Here is a 24,160-nt window from a genome sequence, read left to right as displayed (position 1 = left end):
TGATACCTAAATATCGAAAGTGATCAACGCCTTCAATCATCTATCTATGATCGTCTGTCGATGTAGACATGAGAAGTGTAATCAATTTTCAGTTATTCGTTATATTTGGCCAAAGGTGATGACTCGACGACAGAGTAAACAATTGACATGAAAGTAGTCGAAGTCTTTGAGGTATAATAATATCGTCTATTGACGTTGATAACATTCACTTAGGACTTGGGAATTTACCACGATCCAGTATATAAAATTTTGCACTGTCATATCCCGCTTTAATTATGATTAGATCATGTTTATTAGTTTCTCCGAAATACTCATCCTGCAGAGAGTACTCCGGATACATGATATCTAAAATAGAGTAGCGTAAACTTAGGAATTCCTTAAAAGATAAATTATTTTTAAGCATTACAGTTTTGTGAAATTCATCTTGAATTCCTCTAAAAATCTGACTACGACTACGCTCCTGAGATGCGGCTGACTGGCTCTGCTGATACCTTATCAACCCGGCGACGTCCGCTAGCCAACTGGAAAATCGTCCTCCATCCGAGAGACATGTTCCCTACTCAGCTCCGGATGCGTAACGCACTTCTGGTGATTGTCCTACAGTCGCTGCATTAGCACCACCACACGTTTCCTCCTGTCTATCATCGACGCGGGCCACCACTGAATCGCAGGCCTTTCCGACCTAATGTCGCCCGAGTGGCCCCCAATTGAACGTGGCCTCGCCGCCGAAACAGCTATTCGTGTTAAGGGTCGTGGGGATATGTCAACCACGATTTCGATGATATCGACCAATCTTCCTTTTGGCCACAGGGGATTTTCTTACACTATACACTCTTTTATCAAAATGTAAGGGATCTAAAGACCAAGCTGTCGGATTTCAAACTGTCTGCCTTAGCATGCCAACATCATGTCATCTGCATTTCTGAAACTTGTGGCGCCCTTCAGCTTAACCTTTCTAGAAATCACTTAGATCGCACTCTTGACGAAGTCGATGTTTAGATACTCCGACTCCACTCTCCTATCGCTCGCAAGCCTACCAAGTTCAACTTTCGTAAGGCGAATTTCGAAGGCCTGAACTCAGCCCTGGCGTCAATCAACTGGGTCCCCCTCCTCTCTCCATTTACGTGTGACCAAGCACTCAACACTTTCTATACCATTTTATCTGATCTTTTTCCTTGTTACGTTCCCTCCTCTCCTAAGTGCTTACGCTCTTACACCAAAAACCTACGTCAAAAAGAGACTACGAAGAAGAAGTTCCTGTCTTCTAGAAACGATGCTGGCTTAGAGCAACAAAGCTTCGTTAAACGTAGGTCAACTGTCTCCAACCTGCTTGACTTTACCAACTTTGTCGCCAAATGTCTAAATTCACGGCAAGAAATGCATACCATTTACACTGACTTCGCTAAAGCTTTCGACACTGTAAATCACAAGATACTTCTATCCAAACTCTCGTCTCTGAACGTTCTCATACTACTTGTTTTATGGCTTGCCTCTTACCTTTTCAACCGATCCCGCCGCGTCTCTTTTAACGGCTGTACTTCCCGCTCCTTCCACCCCTCCTGTGGCGTCCCACAGGGATCTATTCTGGGTGCTTCGTTATTTTTACTTTTCATTAACGACCTTCCTCCTTGTCCCTGCTTGCTCTATGCAGACGACCTTAAGCTGTTTAACGCTATATCGGCACCTATTGACTGTCATCATCATCAACGGCACAACAACCGGTATCCGGTCTAGGCCTGCCTTAATAAGGAACTCCAGACATCCCGGTTTTGCACCGAGGTCCACCAATTCGATATCCCTAAAAGCTCTCTGGCGTCCTGACCTACGCCATCGCTCCATCTTAGGCAGGGTCTGCCTCGTCTTTTCCTACCATTGATATTGCCCTTATAGACTTTCCGGGTGGGATCATCCTTATCCATACGGATCAAGTGACCCGCCGACCACAATCCATCGGGGCCGAACTTTATCTACAACCGGACGGTCATGGTATCGCTCATAGATTTCGTCCTTATGTAGGCTACGGAATCGTCCATCCTCATGTAGGCAGCCAAAAATTCTTCGGAGGATTCTTCTCTCGAACGCGCCCAAGAGTTCGCAATTCTTCTTGCTAAGTACCCAAGTCTCCGTGGAATACATGAGGACTGGCAAGATCATAGTCTTGTACAGTAAGAGCTTTGATCCTATGGTAAGACGTTTCGAGCAGAACAGTTTTTGTAAACTGAAATAGGCTCTGTTGGCTAACAACAACCGAGCGCGAATTTCCTCATCGTAACAGTTATCGATTGTGATTTTCGACCCTAGATAGGAGAAATTATCAACGATCTCAAAGTTGTATTCTCCTATCTTTATTCTTCCTGTTTGACCAGTGCGGTTTGATGTTGTTGGTTGGTTAGTTTTCGATGCTGACGTTGCCTTCATTGATATGCAGCCCAAGATCTCGCGCCGCCTGCTCGATCTGGATGAAGGCAGTTTGTACGTCGCGGGTGGTTCTTTCCATGATGTCAATATCGTCAACATGGGCCAGTAGTTGAGTGGACTTGAAGAGGATCGTACCTCTTGCATTTACCTCAGCATCACAGATCACTATTGACTGTGCTTCCCTTCAATCTAACCTGGATACTCTGGTTCGTTGATACTCGACTAATGGTTTAGCGCTAAACGTCAGAAAGTGTCTCTATTTGCTACTCCCTAAAATCCTCACCCACTTCTTTCTCCTACTCTCTTAACGGGCACTCGTTATCCTGCTTAAATTCCACTCAAGACTTCGGAGTCACTTTCGACAATAATCTCCGTTTTGACACCCATTGCTCCGAAGTCACCAATCGAGTAACGAAATTGTAAGGCTTTATACTTCGCACCTCCTCAGATTTTGACTCCATCCAACTCTCCTTAGCTCTCCTCAATTTACTCGTGAGAAATTCCCTCGAGACCTGCTCCGTGATCTGGTCACCCTCCCGTAACTGTGATTGTCTTGCCCTTGAAAATGTGTGTGTGACGTAAATTCACCGGTTCCCTCTTCTTTAAGAAAAGCTTCCCTTGTGAGGACTAGCCCTCCCGCCCCCTTACAACACAGAACACAGAACTTCTCTACTTTAAGTAGTTTTAAACGTAGGTTAAGATTTTTGCTTTCTCCTCCTCCTGAGGACAGTAAATAATTGGAGTTTACTCTGTTTGATGTCCGTTATATTAAATAAATTAATAAATAGAGAAAATGTCACCAAATTGGGCTGAATCTGCCGTGCTGGAAGATTCATTGCTATGTATTCGAAGGTTCAATTTCCCGCAAAATCTGCAGTACTAAAGTATCCAATAAATGTTATGGCTGTTCGATATACCTCTGAATTCGTGCCTGCTCTGTTGTAAACTTTCTAATAAGCAATTTTCAAGTGTCACTTGGTTATAGCTGATAAGGTGGAATGTACCGCTTCCAATTATATGGAATCACTAGAGCCGATTAAGGGTCTGTATTTTATACCACAATTGTGTGATGTAAAAAAAATACACCTAACAATGATATTGTTAATCTCGACACATAGGAAAACAGAAATTGTGAATTCTCTTTATATTCACATTAGGTACCTATAAGCTCAGCAGCGATTATAAAAATCTTAACAAAACATCTTTTCAGACATTCATATGAGAATATATGTACGAAATAAGTATTTTCTCTAATTCCCAATTCTCATTCATCAAAATTTTACTGAAATCTTGGCGTGAAAATCATGTTGTAAATTTGTATCCACAAAGATACCTTTATTAGGCTTACACAGTGACTCGTAAGTTTGAAGAAAACTCGATTATAAATTCTAAGCACAACACACGTACTCGTAAGCACTTAAACCGATCAAGAGGATGTTAACCCTCTTTCACCGGTTGTTGTCACTCGCCGCTGCTGCCGTCGTCGTCTTTATTTACAATAACACCTAAGTGGATAGAGATATAGATAAATGGAGACATCCTCTACCACTTTATAATGACCGTTTACAATGACCATACATTGCTCATTTATCGTCACTTTACACAGGTCTGCCTTTGTTATTGAAGTATTTTGATTAATAAATTTATTTTTTACTTCTAAAGGAAGCACAGTTATTTTGCACACTACGCCTTTGCCATTAGTGAAAACTCGCGTTAAGTAGGACACACACGAAACCCGAGAACCGTACACAATTACCAAAGAAAACAATTACCATAAACCACTAAATCTATAATGTATCAGTTAATTGAATCAAATCATACATATCGAGTATTGAATTGAATCACCGAAATACCCCCAGAAAATCTGGGTCTGTAATTCCAAAGCACATAAATTTTCAAATTTTATCGTCGTCAAAAATAGTTTGTTCACGATCAATAAAACAACAAAAATTGAGAAGAAATGAACCGATTGTGTATATAACAAACACAAAAAGCGAAATGAGTTCAATATAAAAACACCAAGAATAAAATTTCAATAAATTTTTGAAAATAAAAATAAACGCGCAGACATACGGACGGCGAAACAGCAGGGTAGCAGCTCTCACGACGAACAGTTTTAACGCGACTAATATCCAATCTTTTCGGAGCGAAAGATATTGTACAATTTCACTATACGATATTACTCCTTCGAGGGGTCTCACAAGAAGTGTGTATCTTTCTTGAATCAAAATGATCTTTTTCCATTACTGAATCTCAGATCTGCTGCGGAGAGTGTGCACCGTTTGAAACTACACTCGTACCTGGGATTGGATACAAGATACATCAGACAAGTGTACGTGAACTGCGGTCCACATACTCGCGTATACATTTCGAACAACGATTAGCGCCAGCCAAGCCCCACATTTACAGCAACGACTCCAAACCCTATCTTTTCGTAGACTGAACTAAGAAATCTCAATACCTTTCGTTGGCACCAGATACAATGTTTAAGGCGGTGTATACGATATTGTAGGAAATTTGTATTTTGGACAACGAAAGATATCCGGTCGTGTTCCCCGAACACGAATAGTTCAACTAATTCAGCCAGCAAGAGGGTGTAGGAGATACAGGATTTGCACCCTTTAATGCTACTGAACAAACAAGTGTCAGTGTATTAACTAACCGAGGAATATTACAGTTTATATGAATGTTAATAATAAAACTTCACGGAAACATGGACAAATTACTCAAGAAGAAACATCGTAAATATGTACATATATGTTTGGAAACTAAAACAAATTTTTTTTTTGATAAATTCGTATTTTCTAAAAAAATTGGAATAAAAAATTTCGCGATTTATGGAAGAATTTCCACTTTAAAAAATATTTAATGTAATTTCAAATGGTCAATTTATTAATAATATTAACTCTTAATAATATTAATACTTTTATATAATGACAAATCATTTAATAAACTTAAGTAATTACAGACTTTAAATATTAATTTCTCATGAACCTTATGCAATATCCCACCAACAAAGGATTCCTAACATCCGATTCAGTGGACCAAATTCAAGGCAGTTCCTTAAATCCCAGAATCCGAAAAATATAAATTAATCAATTTATGTGGATTCTTACAAATACAAATCTGGCTTGCTAGTTTCAAAATCTCTTGAATCTCTGACCACCGAGAGAATGCTAATAGAACTCCATTCAAAACCTCTCTTTGCACTTTCTCCAATGACACTTTCAAGGAAATATTAATAAACGCAAGAGAGGTGTAATCTTCGCTGTTTCAGGTGCTCAATTCAGCTATAAATGTTGAGATACTATGGTGAGAAAATGTCGGTGTCTACTTATGAATGACATCATACAAAATAAGATGACTTGGATAAAAGTAGTGGGAATAAACCTGTTTAGTTGTTTTGTGTTTATACCGTAGGTGAAGATCTAAGTTTCAGCTAATTGGAAATTTTAAGTCAGGGAGCATTTTCATTTAGATTTTACTTGGGGTCATCTAGAAATAGCTGAACACATTGCCATGGAATTTGGTGGAATTGTGTACAAGCAACAAGCCTACAATGAAATAAATCAAATGATTTTGCAATGGTTTTAAGGGGATACGACATTTGGAATGATGGCAAAAGTTCTTTCTTTATTTTATTTTAAGTAAGTACAAACCTTTTTCATTATTTCTAGGTAATCAGGATAAAATCATAAATTCTGAAAGAATGATAAAATATACTATTAGGTTGTTGCATATGAAATGGCCGATTTGGCAATCAAGTGGAGTTAGCTGCGATTTTGCTGTGTTAAACTACCACCAGTATAAATACTCCTACATTTAATCAAGCAGTCATTTCTCCCATCCTTAAGAAAGACTCCGCCATCCTCCCCAAAGTGAAACTCTACTGCTATAAGAAGCTAATCCGTCCCTTAATCATGTATGGATTCGTCGCATGGTGTGACGTCTCCTCAGCTCAAATGGAGCGTCTTCGGGTACGTGAAAGGAGGTTCTCCGCCTCTCCCTTTCCCAGTCCAATACCCACTCCAACCAAGCTGTCTATGACGAGGTAAAGTGCTCCCGCATAGACCAGATCCTCCTTACCTCACTAACCAAATTCCTCATCAAATATCAAACCCATGAGAATAACCTCATCCAGTTTTACTCCCACATACGCAGCCATAACACTAACCCCTCATACCGCTACCACCCTCTCCCTTCAGACCTCCTAACCCTTTCCTCCCAAAATAGCCCATACGATCGACATCGCCCTGGCCTCGTCTACTTGACCGCCCAATAATTCCTCCATCCATTCATGTACCACAATTATCCCACCGAACAAACAACATAACAGGGGTTTTTCCTGACTTTCCCCTCTATAGCATTAGTCATAAGATAAGTTAATATTACCGTAAATTAAGTCTAGTATTAAGCAAAATGTTAGTCTCTAGGTAAAGTTAAGCTGTTAGAGATAAGTCTAGTATTAATTTTAGTCATAAGCTATTTGTAACCAAATCAAAGAAAATAAATCGAATGTGCTAACAAAAAAAAGAAATCATTTCAGTTTTGACCATCATTGTGATAACAGTGAATGAGAAGGAAAAAAGGATGGAAACGAGCCAAAAACGTATACATTTTCTGTATGAGTTCAAACTCGGTCATAAAGCAGCGGAGGCGACCAGGAACCTTAACAGCGTATTTGGAGCTGATACGGTAGGCGAACGAACCACACGGCGGTGGTTCGAAAAATTCCGGTCAGGCGACGTAAACCTTCAAAGTGAACCACATGGACATCCAGGACCATCGATTGATAACGACGAGCTGCGTGTGCTAGGTGAATCCGAGATATAATACGTCAGACTGTGAGAGACATTGCAGAGAATCTGGGCGTACACTGTTCGATAGTTACCCGGTACTTGCAACAACTTGGAAAGGTGAAAAAGCTCGACAAATGGGTACCGGAAGCCCTTACGGAGCAAAACATGGCGCTTCGAATGGACATTTGCAACAGAAGCAACCCCTTTTTGCACAAAATAGTGACATGTGATGAAAAATGGATATTATACGACAATCGTCGCCGATCAGCGCTATGGCTAGATGCTGATGAGCCACTGAAGCATATGCCAAAACCGAGTCTCCATCCGAACAAGGTAATGGTGGTAATTGGTGGCCTATAGCTGGAGTTATCCACTATTCTTTTTCGGCACCTGAAAAAATGATAAATGCACAGAAATACTGTGCCCAACTCGAGGAATTGCACCAAAAGTTGAGTATTCAACGGCAGAGATTAGTCAACAGAGATGGTGTGATCCTCCTTCACGGCAATGCACGACCTCATGTATCCAGAACAACGGTTCAAAAGTTGAACGAATTGCAATATGAGACTCTGCCTCATGCAGCATATTCACCGGACCTTTCGCCAACCGTCCACCACTTTTTTAAGCATTTGGATCATTTTTTGGCGGAAAAACAATTTAGGAATGAAGAGACCATCAAAATTGCCTTCGACAAATTTATCAATACCCGATAGTTGAACTTCTACGAAACTGGCATACATGCTCTTGAATCTCGTTAGGAGAAGTATTTTGAATCGACTGACACCTATTTTGATCAAATAAATAAATTACATTTCATCATTTGGAAGTAACTAAATATTCCTGTTTGTTATAAGTGCACTTACAACATTAGTTTATGCGAGTTATATATTTTCGTTAAAATGTCATTTTTAAGGTTTTCTGTGAAACAAAATCTTTTTAGAATCGAGTCGATGCCTGCTTGTCTGTCTGTCCCAGTCGATTTATTAAAAAACGGCGATTGTCACTAAAATTGGTGAGAGTGTGCGGTCTGTTGTTCCCTTTACATATAGCAAGTGGCGCCATTTTGTGTTAAGTTTAAGGGGCTCTCTATACATACGAATAGAGAGTGCAATTTTTTTTTCACAGAATGTGGCCATATCAAATGAAAGGAGTCAGGGTTCAAAATATGGCCCTCAAGAAGTGTAACAGGTCTTGTTCTCAGAACCTATCCCAACGAAAAATCTGAAAAAAATCAAAATGGCATAGCTAAATAAGATCTAGGACTCATCCCTACATCCCGTTCTGATATCTGCACAAATAAACTAAATAATAGTATATTAGCATATTTTAGAAATTTAGCGGAAAACCCCCCTTAAGTTCGTGCTAGAACTACAAAATTTGGCGTTTTCATAAAGGATAGCATAAGTTTGGGAAGTTTGAAGGAAATCCAAATATTATTAACAAAGTTATAGAAGGAGAAACTTTTATATTTTGTATGAATGTCGTGCTTTCTTAAACGTGTATCACGCCATCATAACATATCAATTCGTCAATACCACAACAAAGTGAGCTCGTGTGCATTGGAGATCGCAGAGAAACATTTCGATTTAGTTTTTTAATCATTTATGTATCAATATCGATCAATGTGAACTTGAAAAGTGCAAGGAGCAACCGCACCAGGCGCGCAAGTCTTACCAACAAGTCAGCAGGATGAAGTCTTACACACCTCGATGCTCATCCGACCGAGACAAAGAGGGAAATCTGATTTCCGACAGAATGGGCATCTTGAAGCGATGGATTGAGTACTTTGATGAACTACTGAACAGCCAGAACATCGGAGAGTTGAGGGTCCCGCCAATTGAAAATGACATACAAATACTGTCACCATTGAGTCTGGAAGAAACAGTCCGTCCAATTCATAGGCTTAAAAATCATAAGTCGCCAGGAGCCGACGGAATTACAGCCGAATTGGTTAAATATGGAGGCGACCAATTACACCAAGTGGTTCACCAGCTTATGCTCAAGGTGTAGGACAGCGAATCATTGCCTGACGACTTGCAACGAGGCATTATCTGTCTCATACATAAAAAGGAGGATATCACGGCAGTGCAGTTATAGAGGTATCACGTTGCTGAGTACCATCTACAAGATATTTTCCGCTATCTTGCTAGGCCGGATAGCCCCATACGCCCAGAACATCATTGCTCCATACCAAAGAGGCTTCACTCCAGGCAAATCTGCAACAGATCAGATTTTCTCTCTGCGGCAAGCGATGGAAAAACTTTTGGAATATGGCCATCAGTTGCACTATCTTTTCATCGAGTTTAAAACCGCCTATGATAGCATAGCCAGGGTAAAACTGTACACGGCCATGAGAGAATTCGGTATCCCGACGAAATTAATAAGACTGACTAAGCTGACCTTGATCAATGTGTGAGGCCAAATAAAAGCAGCAGGATCACTCTCGAGACCACTCAACATCAACAACGGTCTACGACAAGGGGATGCCCTATCATGCGTCCTCTCTAACCTGGCCCTTGAGAAAGTGATCCGTGATGCTGAGGTAAATGCGAGGGGTACAATCCTCTTTAAGTCCACCCAACTACTGGCCTATGCTGACGATATCGACATCATGGGAAGAACCACCCGAGACCTACAAACTACCTTTATCCAGATCCAGCAGGTGGCGCGAGATCTTAAGCTGCACATCCATGTAGGCAAGACAAAATATATGGTGGCGATGTCAGTACCGAAAACCAACCAACCAACAACATCAAATCGCACTGGTCAAACGGGAAGAATAAGGATAGGAGACTATAACTTTGAGACCGTTGAAAATTTCTTCTATCTAGGGTCGAAAATCACAACCGATAACAGCTACGATGATGAAATCCGCGCACGGCTGTTGTAAGCCAACAGAGCCTATGTCAGCTTACAAAAACTGTTCCGCTCGAAACGTCTCACCATAGGGTCAAAGCTCTTACTATACAAGACAATGATATTGCCAGTCCTCATGTATTCCTCGGAGACTTGGATTTTTAGCAAAAAAAATTGTGAACCCTTGGCCGCGTTTGAGAGAAGAATTTTCCGAAGAATTTTCCGAAGAATTTTCCGAAGAATTTTTGGCCCCCTACATGAAGATGGACGATTCCGTAGCATACATAACGACGAAATCTATGAGCGATACCATGACCGTCCGGTTGTGGATAAAATCCGGCCCAATAGATTGCGGTGGGTGGGTCACTTAATCCGTATGGATGAGGATGATCCCACCCGGCAAGTCTATAAGGGAAATATCAATGGTGGAAATAGAAGACGAGGCTGACCCTGTCTGAGATGGAGCGATGGGGTAGGTCAGGACGCCAGAGAGCTTTTAGGGATATCGAATTGGTGGAAAACTGGGATGTCTGGAGTTCCTTATTAAGGCAGGCCTAGACCGGATACCGGTTGTTTCGCCGTTGATGATGATGATAACTTTATTAGTAATAGCGTGATTTCCACCAAACTTGATAGGATCATGGTCTATGCTATACTCTACATTGTTGCATGTTGTTGATATTCATGTTTCTAGGACGAACTTAAGGGTGGTAGTAAATCACTAAAAATTAAAGTAATATACTATTATTAACTTTATTTGAACAGATATCGATATGGAGGATATTTCGGCGCCTGGGCACCATATAACGACAGCCTATTGATTTTTTTCAGATGATTAGTTTCTGAGAATGGGTCCGTGAAAGAAATGATCACGTTCGACCTCCTGCACTCCCCACCTTTCCAACCAAACTCTAAACTAACCTTTCATTTAATACCCAACACGATGATGATTTACATGTATGGGGACCTCCCTTAAATTCGACGTAGAGTGATGTGACTCACCGTATGCGTGAGCGTTGACAGTTCCCACCAGTTCCACCCAATTTGGTGTCAACCGCTATAACCGTTTTCGGGAAAAATGACAGCCAGACAGACAAACAGTGAACCGATTTTAATAAGGTTTTGTGTAAAACATATACTATGTATACATAATATATGAAACTCAAAAATGAAAATTTCGGAGTAAATAAATATTCCTGTTTGTTATAAGTGCACTTACAATAGTGGTTTAAGCGTTTATGCCAACTTTTAAGGTTTTATGTAAAGCAAAATTTTATTAAAATCGGTTTACTGTGTGTCTACTTTTTTTTTGTTTTTGGTAGATGGAAGGTGGAAAGCTCCAAAAGCTGCCGCTGGCTACTGCCTGACGGTTAAATAGGGCTCTTACCCACTAAAACCCACTTCTTTCTCCTTCCATTCTCTTCGCGGGACTCCTGTATGGTATTCGTCGCGGCGCTGAAACTGAATTTATCCTGCACTCGTGTTCCTCTCTCGTTCATTCTTCTGGCTGACTTCTTCCTGCCTATAGTCCAGCCATTAAAGCTGAAAATCGGGTGAAAGCTACGAATTCTTTCAGTCGAGACCGATTGGCATGAAATTTGGGGTGGGGGTAGAGGGTGGCATAAGAAACAAAAGTTATATAGTGCCGATGTGCCTCTCCCGACAGGTAGAAGATTCTCTGGTGAGATAAGCTTGATCATGAAGTCGTTGTTTTTCACTCGCTTGAATATCAATCGCGATCATTCCTGCTATCACGCAGGCTGCTTCATCGAGTATTGTGCTGCATATAAGCGCCATATGTTCGGAGTGCACTTATGCCATATACCACGGCACAGCAAAGTCTATGGCGTCGATCGTTGACTGGGCTTGTCGAAATCCAAATTGTCGCTCCGATAGTCCATCCTTATATTCAATGAGGGAGCAATTTATTGTAAATGGCCCTTTCGCTCATTTTTCCTACCGTGTTGATCAGGCGGTATGATGATGGATCTTCTGGATGCTTATTCGTCTTCGGGAGCAAAACTACCTTTTGCCTCTTCCACCGGTCGGGGAAAACTCCTACCGTGCATATTTCAAATACGCTGATAAACGAGTCGGGTTTAGTCTTAACAGCGAATTTAAGAGCTCTATTGGGAACAGCATCCAGACTGGGTGCTTTGTTATCACCAATTTTTCGGCAAGTTTTCACAAGTTCCTTTTCAGTAGACGTCCAATGCTTGCTTGTTTTGTTTGCTCAATTTATCCGGGGGGAAGAGCGCCATAACGATATCGAGCAGAAGACAGTCAGTTGTGGTGTTCGCACTCCCATCTTCTTCATAACCACCCTGTACGCTGTTCACCAGGGGCTTTAGTCTCCTTTGCGCAAAGTTCCTTGAAGTATTCTCGCTTGCTGGTCCGTATACCCTGCTTAAGCCGAAGGTTCACATATACTTGCCGTTTCTCCTCGAAGTCTGGTCTTAGTCTAGATCGTTGACAAATCCTTCTAGCTCGAAAACATGCATCTCACAACTCCGTGATCTCTTCATTGCGCCAATAGTTTGAGCGCCTTTTTGCGGGGAACCGCCGCCTTGGCATAGCAGCGTCGTATGCTCTGGTTATGCTTCTCATCACTTTCTCTACCTTTTCTGTAGCCGCACCACCGGAGTTGTGGCCTCCCAATAGCACCTTCATAAATGCATCTTCTTCAAACTTTTTCAAGGACCAGCCCTGGTTTCTAGCTCCGCGGGAACACACATCGCCGCATGGCCCATATTGGATCTGGAGGAAAATCGCTTGGTGGTTGCTATGAGTATAATGCTCACTGACAAACCATGCCATTCTCCTCGCCAATGTGGTACTCACATATGTCAGATCGATTATTGAGTCCGACCATTTCCCGTATTTGCAACCGCCAAGTTTAGCTCCGCGAAAGCCTCGAGTAGGATACGGCCCCTGGTGTTCGTAATGTGACTGTTCCAATCCACGGCCCACGCGTTGAAATCACCGGCTATGATCTTGGGGTTTCGATTTCTTGTATCCGAGACTAGCATACCTAGCATTCCTAGCATTCCTGCGAATGCTGCTATCGTCGCGCTTGGTGGAGCATAGCAATTATATATGTAGATACCAGCTATTTTTGCCCTAACGAATCCAACTTCTGGAAACTCCATCACTTTTTGAATGGCTTGATTTCCACACGCCCATATTTCCGCCTTACCAGTTTGCAGTCCAGGCACCGCTCTTATTTTTGCGGTAAGGCTCGTTGATTATGGCAGCTTCGATTGAGGTTGATTTGCTACATTCAAGGCTCTCCTAAACACTGGGCATCTGCTGCTGCCTGCAACGTGCCAACAGTCGACGCCCTTTTTCCTTTTGCAAAGCATACATTCAAGCTCAGCCTTGCACTCCCTGAACATATGACCTTCTTCCCCACATTTTCTGTAACTTTTTGGCCGGTCACAGTCACCGGTTCATTTCGCCGCTATGTGGCGTCTGTCTTTCACACGCATTTTTTTCGGAAACCGTTGTAGTGATTGATACCAAATTTGGTGGAAAGATGAGAACTGTGAACGCTCACGCATACAGTGAATTAAATAATTCTAGGTCGAACTTAAGGCAGATCCTCATAAATGCAAAAGGGGGCTGCAAATTTTTTTCTCCAAATATAGTCATGTGAGGTATCAAATGGAAGGTCCCGATTAATACTCTCCGATGTCGGTCTTAGTTTTGACATCTATTAGAAAAGTGGGGAGTGCGTGGGGCCGAAAGTAATCATTTCTTTCAGGGACCCATTCTCTTTCAACTGAAGTCTCATTTCAAAATGATTTTCAGTTGAAAGTAATTTTCTCATTTTCATAATAATATTTGGGGAAATTCTCAAAACGGTGTTATGCTGCAATTGTGTCATCGCTTTAAGTTGGTGTGGTTACTTTATTACATACTAATGTGTTGAAGGATTAAAGTGAATTCAATAAGGTTTCAACTATGCACGATGGATTTGTCTCCTAACGATGATATCAAGTGTTGACTGTTTCAAAATATTGTCTAATTTTTGCTGCTTCCTTAAGTTACATATCACTCAGCAATGTTGTAGCTTCACAGTGTACAGCCATCAATACACATAAAAGGAGGCAATATTGGTGAATACAAATCCTATTTGATTACAAACTTATATTGTAAGCGATCAAAATGTTTACATCCGTTTTAAAACAAAGTCCATGGAGCCTACACTTTGCTGGTAAACACGTAAATAAAACACGAGGAAATTTTTAGTTTGTACGGATTCGTATTTACAGTGTGTTTACCTCTGAAATGAATTTATTGCTGCCTATCAAGAAGTAAAAAACTCGGATTCTTGTATGTATATCTTGGATTTTTGTATCTGTACGCCAAGGGGTTCCAGATTCATTGATAAATAAAAAATAGTGCTTCCAGACAATTACCTCTGCCCTTGACCTGATTTTAAGATCTCCCATCAGATGATTTATCGATTAAATAGTGAGGAAAATCGCAAAACAATTTTCACTATTTTGCACTTACATATGTAGAAACGTTTTCTGTATTATGGAATTGGAAGCCAAATATTAATAATAATAATCGTTGGCGCTACAATCCATGTTGGATCAGGGCATTGAAGTGTGTTAGAGCACTTCATTATGTGGGATTTAATGAAATGTGCCCGGTAGCAATGAAAGTTGTTCCGCCTTTAAATAAAATTTGATAAATGCTGCCTACCACTCTCGAATTTTTGGTTTTTTTTTAAAAGGAGGAGGATATCTGCATCGTTAAAACACATATTCTTCATTAACCCCTTGAGAAAAAAATATCAAACAATGGCAAATCAAGCAATTACAGGCAGCAGGTCCATCCAAAAAAATTTGGAAATGAGGAGAAAGGAACCCACCAAGGGAGTTTGAATACCTAAAGTACCCATCCCCTTTCTCTCCTTTAACAGGAATCCAGTTAAGATCGGTCGTTTCAAATGAGTTTCGAAACGTATTCGCAAGGAAGTAGCGACCTTCTCTGCCCCCAAAAATAGAGGAACCCCTCCTCGATAATCTCATTTGCCAGATACTCGACTCCTGGCGAGAAATTTGGTTTCCTAAAGAAAGGCTTCCGACTATTTTCACTTTCATTATCATTCATTTCCTTCTTCTTTTTTTTCAGCCTTTGTCCCGTTCAAAAGAGGAGTCGGCTCGTCGTGATCGGTTTCGCCACTTTATTCAAATGCCTGATCTGGATGCAATCTCAAGACTTTTAAATCCCCATCCAGCGTATCAAGCCACCATTGTTTCGGCCGGCCTTTTGGTCGTTTACCATCGCCTCGATGTTCAGACCAATCTTGGCAAGTGAATTCTTGTTAGCGCGAATGACGTGACTATACCATCGAAGACGCCTCTCTCCCAGTTTTTCCACGATCCACAAGTTGCTCGAGATCGTTTTTGCTATTAGATGCTAGGTAGACATCATCTGCAAAAAGCAGTGTACAGGGCGCTGGACGTTGGAAGCCCCGTATGACGGTGTCTATAACAAGAACAAAGAGAAGTGGTGGGAGTTTCCTTGATGAACAGCGAAAGCGACACGAAGCAATTTTGATACACCCGCCACGCTTCGAACTTTACTTTTCTAGTTGTGTTAGAGCAGATGAGTTCGTGTGGCACACGGTCAAACGCTTTCTGTAGATCCAGAAATGCAATGTAAAGAGGGCAATACTTCTCACGATGTTTCTCCATGAGTAACCGCGCAGCATGTATTGCGTTAGTAGTTCCACAGTTCTTGACAAATCTGGCTGAATTCACGGTTATTTCAACGATTTCGCGAATACGGTTGTCAAGAATGCGTTCAAAAATCTTCATGATATGGGAAAGTAACCGGATCGGATGGTAATTTGAAAATTCTGCGGAACTACCTTTCTTTTTCCATTTTGGAACTGTGGTACTTTCTTGCCAGTCAGATGGTATTCTACCTTCCTGAATAACCAGATTAAAGAATTCAATGAGCCACAGTGTTGGGTAACAGCTCGTTGCTTTCCAGAGCTCGGATGCAATGTGTTCAGGTCCTGTAGTTGTCCCCGATTTCATTCGTTTTATTACCTCTTCGACTTGAGTTGCGTTGACATGTGGAACTGCTCCAAATGTTGGGAATGATTATGGAAGTGGAGGATGAACAAATTCTTCAGTTGAAATCTACTAAAAGTATTCTCGCCATCTATCTGTCCCGGCAGTGCCGTTCTGGTCATTAACGCAACAGAAGTGTTCGATATCCTGTGTGCATTCGTTACGGCTTCTCACTATCCCGAGTGTCCAATTTATCGTAAAGATTTTTGTAATGGTCCGCTCGGGTGACAGCGATCGCTTTCTTTGCTTCACGGTTGGCATTCCTATAAATTTGCCAATTGGCCAGTGTTTTATCGTCAAGAAACTTTGGTAGAGGCGTTTCTTTTCATGGACCTTCATTTCAACATCGTCATTCTAAAGCCAAATAACTTGGTTGATGTACCGCTTATTTGGCTTGGTGCTCCCGGGGGTCGCAGCGGTCACTTTGTGAATCGTGTCTTTAATTTGGTTCCTCACTTCTTTCACATTCGTAATGGCTGATAATCGCGTAAGTCAGATGATTTCTTCTTTCTTCTCACGAAATCGTCACCATTTAATGCGCAGCAGGCGGTGGTTTCATTTGCAGGACGACAATCAACGGCCAATGTTGAGGTGCGATGATCTCATAGGGAACGGCTTTGCAATCGATGACGGTAGTAAAATGTCGACGTCTTATGAAAATATCGCTCATTTGCGTTCACGTTCTATGTCGCAGCTTTTGGCACCAGGACATCAGATTTCTTGCAGAGCGCAGATATCAATGCGCCTTTTCCCAAGGGGTCTTGTGAGTTCCTGGGCGGTATGAAGATGGTAACTCGGGGTCACCTTTCCCTTTACTAATCAGCGCAATCCTCGCCTTGCAGGGAAAATGCCCTCTTTCAGGCAACCTCCGCTGAAAACCATCGTGTCCTGGCGCTTTCTTGCTTTTCATAGAGAGGACTGCCTGTCCCAATTCTTTTATAGAGAAAAGTTTACAGTGCTTGGCGCTCTCCGCGCGATCATCCCGTACGGGGTGCGCAGGGAATAGTGTTCATACAATGCAGTCCATCTGCTTGGCCTTAAGTGAACAAGGTTTCCGCAGAGCCCCGATTTTTCGGATTACCAGTTTGTAACCAAGTTCTCACGGGGCTCCATTGACTTCGTCGACCAGATCCTGCCAGCAGCGAGTTTGGCTCCTGTTTATTGCACTACGGAGTTTCCTTTTAACTGATTTGTACTCCGTCGTTTAGACGTTGCGTTAGGCGGCGGAGCCTGTGACACTCCTTCCGAAGCTCTGCAATTTCCACCCTCCACCATTAAATAGAAGGTTTGCCACGTCTCGATACCCTCCTGGGCATGGAGGTTCCGCATTTCGGCGTTATCAGGTTCATAGTTGAATTTACGACAGGGTTAGTTGCAGGGTTGTCCGGATAGCTGAGTGGTTAGAGCGCAAGGCTGTCGTACGGAAGGTCGCGGTTCAAATCTCACTGGTAGCAGTGGAATTTGTATCGTGATTTGACGTCGGATACCAGTCGACTCAGCTGTGAATGAGTACCTGAGTCAAATCAGGGTAATAATCTCGGGCGAGCGCAATGCTGACCACATTGCCTCCTAGTGTACCGTTACGGTCTTGAATGAAGTGCTCTAACACACTTCAAGGCCCTGATCCAACATGGATTGTTGCGCCAATGATTATTATTATTATTATTAGTTGCAGGGCCGCCACCACCCCGCGCCCCACCTGATCCAACAGTTCACCTTCGCAACGTTCCATGCACAGAAAGAGTGCCGGGGTGATGCACACCTACAGTTTGTGTCCACCACTTCGAAGGCAATGTATTGATGATCACTTGCTGAGAAGTCTTCCAGAACTCACCACCCTTTCACCAGCGACACCAGCGACTCCGAAATGAAGGTTACGTCTGGAATGCTTCCCTCGTAGCCTGAACGTCAGAACGTTAGGATGGATCCGGTGTTTAGAACTGCCAGTCCTGTTCTCGCTGCCATTTCCAGAATTCGTTTCCCTCTGGAGTATGAGTGAAACATGCCCCATTCAAGTGCCCTGATTAGAGTCACTCCCGACCAGGATCCGCCCATCCGTGCCAAGATAGCGTCCTCCAAAGCATCAAGCCTGCGTCGAAAGTCCGGTGTTGTCTTATTCGACGTAAGATAGGCACTGAAAAACGTTATCCCTGAACACCGAATCCAGACAAAGCCGTTCCCTGATATGTTAGGGTTCCATGAAAGTGGGTCCTTGCTTCGGCACTGCTCACTGATGAGTACTAAAGCAACTCGTGAGCGGGGTGCATATTGATTTGTAGGATGCGAATCATGTTGACCGCGTCATAGCTCTTTGCAGTTCTGCTCTGAAGAGTGGACACTGCCCCGAGCTCGCAGTGTACGCAACGTTCTTATCAGACGCGCCACGGTCCCTGCATAGGACACAGCTTTCCGTTGCATTACAGGTGTTCGCTTTATGGCCTGACTGATGATGTTGCCCATAATCCAAACATCTATAACATTTGGTTGGGGCGGGCCGGATCCGTATCCTATACCACTACCCAACCAATTTTGATTTTCCCGCTGTTTAAAAGCTTCCTCGTGTATTGCTCGGCAGCTTCCACCACAGCGAGTTTTTAGCCTCGGGAGTTCGCGGAGGTGATACCAATCCAAAGATTGGTTACCTCCGAACATTCGCGTTTGATGGCCTCTTTTACCTCGTTCTTTTCTGTGAGGCAGTCAAGGTTTTGGATTTCCAGAGAACACGTGCGTTCCAGGCTGGAAACCTGGCTTTCTCTCCCAGAAGCCCCTTTACTGCTTCACAGAACGTAACTTTATTTGTTGTCCTTGGGCCTAGTTCGACTAGAACTCCACCACCCTTCGTTTTACGAATGGAAGACACTTCTGCTGTGCTATCTTCGGGTTTGATCTTGTAACGTATTTCACTGAGGACTTCCGCAAAAGTCTTGTTTTCCGTCGGCTTAATAACCAGAGCTAGCGGTCTAGTCCTCCATCGTCTCCCCACCTTTTCTTTTGTGGCTCCATCGTTCGTGTCCGCCTTAAATTTAAGCAGAGATTTTTCTGATCCGACAGAGTGCTGTTGCCTCTTGTCCCTCTTCGCCTTCTTCTTTTGTGCCCTGGAGAGTTCCTGAGCGAAGTCTCCTCCAGATGCCCCTTCGTCCTTTCGTTTTTTCCCCAGTTTACTTTGCAATGGGCTGTCGGCGATCCCTTCGGCACTCGTGTCCTCATCGGGAGGCGCGGTTGTTTCTGCTTCCCGCGGATTTTCTCTTACTCTCCATGTCCGCCTATAATATGAAATTCTGTCCAGGAGCTTCTTTAGCTCCATCAGCCCATTTTTCACTCCTTTGTTGACGTTTTTGTAGAGGAACGTCGCAGATCGCATGTGCTTCACAACTGCCGTGCATTTCTTATTCAGCTTGCGTCAGAGTAGCTGACACCGCTCCCACTTATATTCGAAACCATTTGATTAGTTTCGGCGGTTTCCACTGTGCCTCTTTTCGCAACTTTAGCACTGCGCAACTATAGCACTGTCTGGGTTCCCGTCTCCGTTGCAGGTGCCGCATTAGTTTTCGAGTCTTCCTCTCCGTCGGCGCATCCCGATGTCCCGTTGGGTATTTAAGTCCTTGCCCTTCCTTCACTGGACGCTGGAACGCATTTTCGTACTGTGTATAAACGCAGTCAGATCACTCCATTTCCATGATCTCCTCGTTCGTTTTGTTTGTGTTCGCTATTTAAGTTTCTTACCAGCGCATCGTGTGTAAAGGGGGTACACGCCCATGAGAAAAATCGGTATCCTGACGAAATTGATAAGACTGATTATATGCTGACCCTGACCTATTTTCGAGGCCAGATAAAAGCAGCAGGATCACTCTCGAGACCACTCAACATCGACAACGCTCTAAGACAAGGGGATGACCTATCATGCATCGTCTTTAACTTGGCCCTGGAAAAAGTGATCCGCGATGAAGATGTTAATGCAAGAGACACTATCTTCTTCAAGTCCCCCCAACTACTAGCCTAAGCTGATGATATTGACATTATGGTGAAAACAACCCGAGATGTACTGTCCACCTTCATCCAAATAGAGCTGGTGGCAATCGACGCAAAATCTTCGACTGCACCTTAGTGAAAGAAAGACAAAGTGCAAGTTGCAAGTGGCAACATCAGAACGAAATACATAAAATGACACGGGTCAAATGAGAACAATAAAGATAGGAGACTATAACTTTAAGACTGAGCTTGCAACTCCTTATGTATTCCTCGGAGACTTAAGTCCTTAGCAAGAAAAATTGCGAACATTTGACCGCGTTGAAGAGAAGAATCTTTCGACGAATTTTTGCCCCCTTACAGGCGGATGGACGATTGTTAGTTTCTATAACGATGAAGTTTATGAGCGATACCACGGCCGTCTGATTCCTGACTCAACCAACGGGTTACCTAATCCGTATGGGTAAAGGTGATTCAGCCCGGAAAGTCTATAAGGTCAATATCCTACTTCAGATGAAGCAGTGGTGTAGGTCAAGATGCCAGACATCGATTAGGAATATGAAATTGGTGGACCTAGCGGCAAAAACGGGATGCCTGGAGTTCCTTTTCAGACAGGCTTAGACGAGATACTGGTTGCTGCGCCGTTGATGATGATGGAAGTTATTACTGCAGCCAACAAAATTGCATTCCACTATCCTATTTCTAAGCTAGCTACTACTTGGCGACATCTCAAAGTTTTGCTGTTCAAAAGAGCAAAACCAAAAACCAAATCAACCAACTGCGTTTAAGAAAAAGATAGGAAGTACTGGATGCACCTCAGTTTATTGTATACATAACTTTACATTATGTACATTATAGATATACCTAATAACTACTCTCGCACTACTTGGGATCTGTGGGCAATTTGAAACCAACCAGATCTGCTGTTTCCTTCACGGTCCTCTCCCCTCGACCATGGTACTCCTTGCTGATTTCCGCCTGCGTTCTTAGGCTCTTCAGGTAACATAGGTACGTCTTGCCGAGGAAATGCATTTCTTCCCTGGCTTTACAGAGTTGCTGATCAGTTGTCTTATACTTCCGGAATTGCGCTATTATATACTTAGCGGCGAGGGAGTTTTCTAGTCTTCCATTAGGAGACGCAAGCCGCAATTCGTTCAGGAGACCGCGCAGCGTAGTAGTTGCCATGACTAAAATAAAGGTTACATTGTTATGCAATGTCGTATTTACCAAGAGCAAAGGAAAATTGTTGAGAAAATCGAGTTTAGAAGCTGTTTTTCAAAAGTATCCTTTACCTGTACTTGGCTCAACACGGAAGGAGTATTTACAACTTCCCGGACTTGACAGTGTCAGTGAAACGTCAATCTCGTCATATTTACATGACATCAGCTGATCGGTACAGTCATATCTAAAAGTAAACTGTTATATTTGCTTCAAGTTTTTTGAATGGTGGCAAATCTAGTTTTTGGTGATTTACTAAGTCATGCATGCTGCAAGCCGGTGTTTTGCTACGAAATATATTAAACTACATGCAGGCGAAAAGTAATACGTTTCCAACAATTCGGTTGCGTGCAGTTTATGGCAGGATATGAAGCTATGACTCCTCGGACAACGTTGACCCTCATCTTCTTCTTCGACCACTCAATGAGGGAAAGTATTAAAAACGTTAAAGATATTCTACTTATAGCTATATTTTCAAAAATATTGAAAACATACTCTTCCATGGAAGACTTCTTAATCCGTACAAATTCATAATTATTCATTTAACGCTATCTGATATTCAATTTCTCTTCTAGTTGCGCCGTTATCAACTCGGTGTCCCCGTATTTGGGCTCTGCATTGTCGGACCATTCTCGCTGGCTGACTTCCTCTAATTTATCGCAACAGAAGACGTGAATCGCTGTATCGTTGAACACATCATCGAACTGAAAATTATTCTCCAATGGAACCTCCGTGACCCAGTCAGAGCACCTCAGCACGTATCCAGCATCCTGTCTGAGAAATCTCTCGGGGGTGTTGCTCTTCATATTTTCAATGCTGTTCCCGATAATTATCACATTTTTCAGTAGTTCGGGCTTCCAGTTTTTCCAGAGTAAATTATTCGTGAGTTGCTTTGGACAATGAGGCAGGTAGAAAACTGTTATACAGTCGACGGGATACTTTCCCTCGCAATTTTCGTTGATTACTCCGCAACCTAATCTGTTTAAAATATCTTTTTCTGCTTCCGTAAGGACTGGGTCGTAAAATTTGATGTTAACTATTTTAAGTGCTTCAATAACTTCTAAGACAAATGCGAGTTGGTGCATGGCAATAACGCAGCTTCCAAATGAACCGATTCCAAAGCAAATCAACTGCCGAACATCGAGGTCAGGTAATGAATTTAGACATTGTCGTAGCTTCCCCACGCTGTTTTCAAAGAAGTCGGAAGTGATCATGTCGCTACGAAGGGATGCAAGGCGACTGGAAGTAAAAATATTTGTGAGTAAATTAACGTTGTTCAGATATATTGGAAATGAACCAACCTCAAAGTATGTTGCACATCAACATTCGAATGAGTTTCAGTTGGCACATCTTTCTGATTAAGAATTTGGAAATTCCTAGGTTTCCTCTTCTTCCTGTGGACCACTTTGAACTCATCCTGGCTGCTAAACATGATAATATCTCCCGCAAGAAAGTAAACGATATATGACAGTTCTCAGATGGCTGTTCGGTATGTCAAAACAGTAAATGTCAAAATTCATAGTTGTCAAACTTGCTTTCGAAGGATGGGATAGCAAATGGTTGTGTTCAGAAATTATTGCATTCCAATGTTCAAATGAAATTTAATAAATTAACTAAAATTTGATAAATTATATATTAAACTCGAAATTAGTGTGTTTCCAACAAATTCAATAACCATCACCACGTTAATCGTAATTCGCACAATCAAAATTTAATGGGGTCATTATCTCTAGCCTTTGAACACAAGGATCCCGCACGTATCGTTAAACAAAACTTCTCGGGGCCTTAACGATGCACAGGTCCGTAAGAGGACATAAAAATTCACCAAACATGGGAATTTGCATGAACCTATTCACAACCTCTCCGTCGAGCCATAAATTCCGAACCCGTGTGACGCGATCAGAATGGAAGATCCAAGATGGATCATATCCTTCATCGATGTTTCTTCTGCCGAGATAAACAGTCAGGTGCGGTCTTTGCTGTTCCCTCCCTGATTTGCTATAATAATTGGAGAATGCCCCTTTTTATTGCTTTTTTTTTGCGGGGTAAGAAAGGAGGGGGAAAGAGGAAGTCTTCAATGGAATAAAAATTTAGCTGCAATTCATGTCAGTCTATTCAAGCAAAAATAAGAAAAGTAATGAATTAAATTAAATGAATGTAAAACCAAGCCGGAAACCAGAAGCTCGGCGATTCAGGTATGAAAAGTTTTATTTATTTTTTATGTAAGAATATTTGGGTACAAGATGGTTCCATTTATACATAGCTCGTAGTGCATATACGTTGAATATATCCGATATTCAATTCCATATGATACTGACACTTTATCTCTTAGGAATTCGTAATTTGACGTGGATGAGGCAACTTTGATCTACTAAAACTTTCTTAATAATAGTAGAATTTAAACCAAACCTTGCAGTGCTTCTCTGTATTAAGATCTATATTTTCAAAATTCTTTTTTTTTTGCTGAGAGGTTTCGAAAATTACTCCTTGAGAAATTTTATTTGATACTCCGCATGGCTACATTCGATTAAAAAACTTTGACACCCCTCATTTAGATCAATGGAACTTCCCCCCTTAAGTTAAACCCGCAACAGTGAAATTCACAGCAAGTGTGAGGGGTTCACAGTTTCGCGTGTGATAGACAGACAGTCTTCTTCTTTTTTCTTCAGCCTTTGTCCCGTTCACAAGCGGGGTCGGCTCGTCGTGATCGGCTTCGCCATTTGGCTCTATCGAATGCCTGATCTGGGTGCAATCTCGAGGCTTTCAAATCCCCATCCAGCGTATCAAGCCACCGTTGCTTAGGTCTGC

At 42.2% G+C, this 24,160-nt stretch overlaps 3 protein-coding genes across 7 annotated transcripts in view; all 3 read right to left on the bottom strand.

The window, feature by feature from the left end:
* Nucleotides 1-4,850, bottom strand: part of LOC119650702 (tyrosine-protein kinase Fer) — a 132,859-nt gene extending 128,009 nt beyond the window's left edge. Inside the window, exon 1 of one of the 5 annotated variants that reach the window (XM_038053695.1) lies at nt 4,719-4,850. The gene's annotated coding sequence lies outside the window, so the exon portion shown is untranslated. Of the gene's footprint in view, nt 1-3,751; nt 3,815-3,996; nt 4,479-4,718 lie in introns of those variants that run through there. The other 4 variants (XM_038053691.1, XM_038053690.1, XM_038053693.1 and 1 more) reach the window with 4 other exon arrangements.
* Nucleotides 4,851-20,937: 16,087 nt separating this feature from the next.
* LOC119652858 (protein FMC1 homolog) lies at nt 20,938-21,909 on the bottom strand. The gene is made up of 3 exons (XM_038057214.1): nt 21,848-21,909; nt 21,427-21,539; nt 20,938-21,321 (listed from the first exon to the last, which is right to left on the bottom strand). The coding sequence occupies exons 1-3, from the start codon at nt 21,892-21,894 to the stop codon at nt 21,017-21,019; spliced, it is 465 nt and encodes a 154-aa protein (XP_037913142.1). The 5' UTR covers nt 21,895-21,909; the 3' UTR covers nt 20,938-21,016.
* On the bottom strand, nt 21,807-22,871 carry LOC119652857 (SRR1-like protein). The gene is made up of 2 exons (XM_038057213.1): nt 22,654-22,871; nt 21,807-22,591 (listed from the first exon to the last, which is right to left on the bottom strand). The coding sequence occupies exons 1-2, from the start codon at nt 22,782-22,784 to the stop codon at nt 21,901-21,903; spliced, it is 822 nt and encodes a 273-aa protein (XP_037913141.1). The 5' UTR covers nt 22,785-22,871; the 3' UTR covers nt 21,807-21,900.
* Nucleotides 22,872-24,160: the final 1,289 nt, after the last annotated feature.

This window comes from Hermetia illucens, chromosome 3 (genome assembly GCF_905115235.1).
Source record: "Hermetia illucens chromosome 3, iHerIll2.2.curated.20191125, whole genome shotgun sequence".
Classification (NCBI taxonomy): Eukaryota; Metazoa; Arthropoda; class Insecta; order Diptera; family Stratiomyidae; genus Hermetia; species Hermetia illucens.
This window is presented reverse-complemented; position numbering and strand designations above follow the sequence as displayed.

Bases quoted from the DNA above. Each gene is read 5' to 3' on its own strand.
- LOC119652858 (XM_038057214.1), bottom strand. From the start codon at position 21,894: ATGAATAATTATGAATTTGTACGGATTAAGAAGTCTTCCATGGAAGA. The intron at 21,540-21,847 runs GTATGTTTTCAA...GTTTACTTTTAG, and splicing joins AAGAAGTCTTCCATGGAAGA to ATATGACTGTACCGATCAGC. The intron at 21,322-21,426 runs GTAAAGGATACT...CCTTTATTTTAG, and splicing joins CCGTGTTGAGCCAAGTACAG to TCATGGCAACTACTACGCTG.
- LOC119652857 (XM_038057213.1), bottom strand. From the start codon at position 22,784: ATGTTTAGCAGCCAGGATGAGTTCAAAGTGGTCCACAGGAAGAAGAGG. The intron at 22,592-22,653 runs GTTGGTTCATTT...TTTTACTTCCAG, and splicing joins GATGTGCAACATACTTTGAG to TCGCCTTGCATCCCTTCGTA.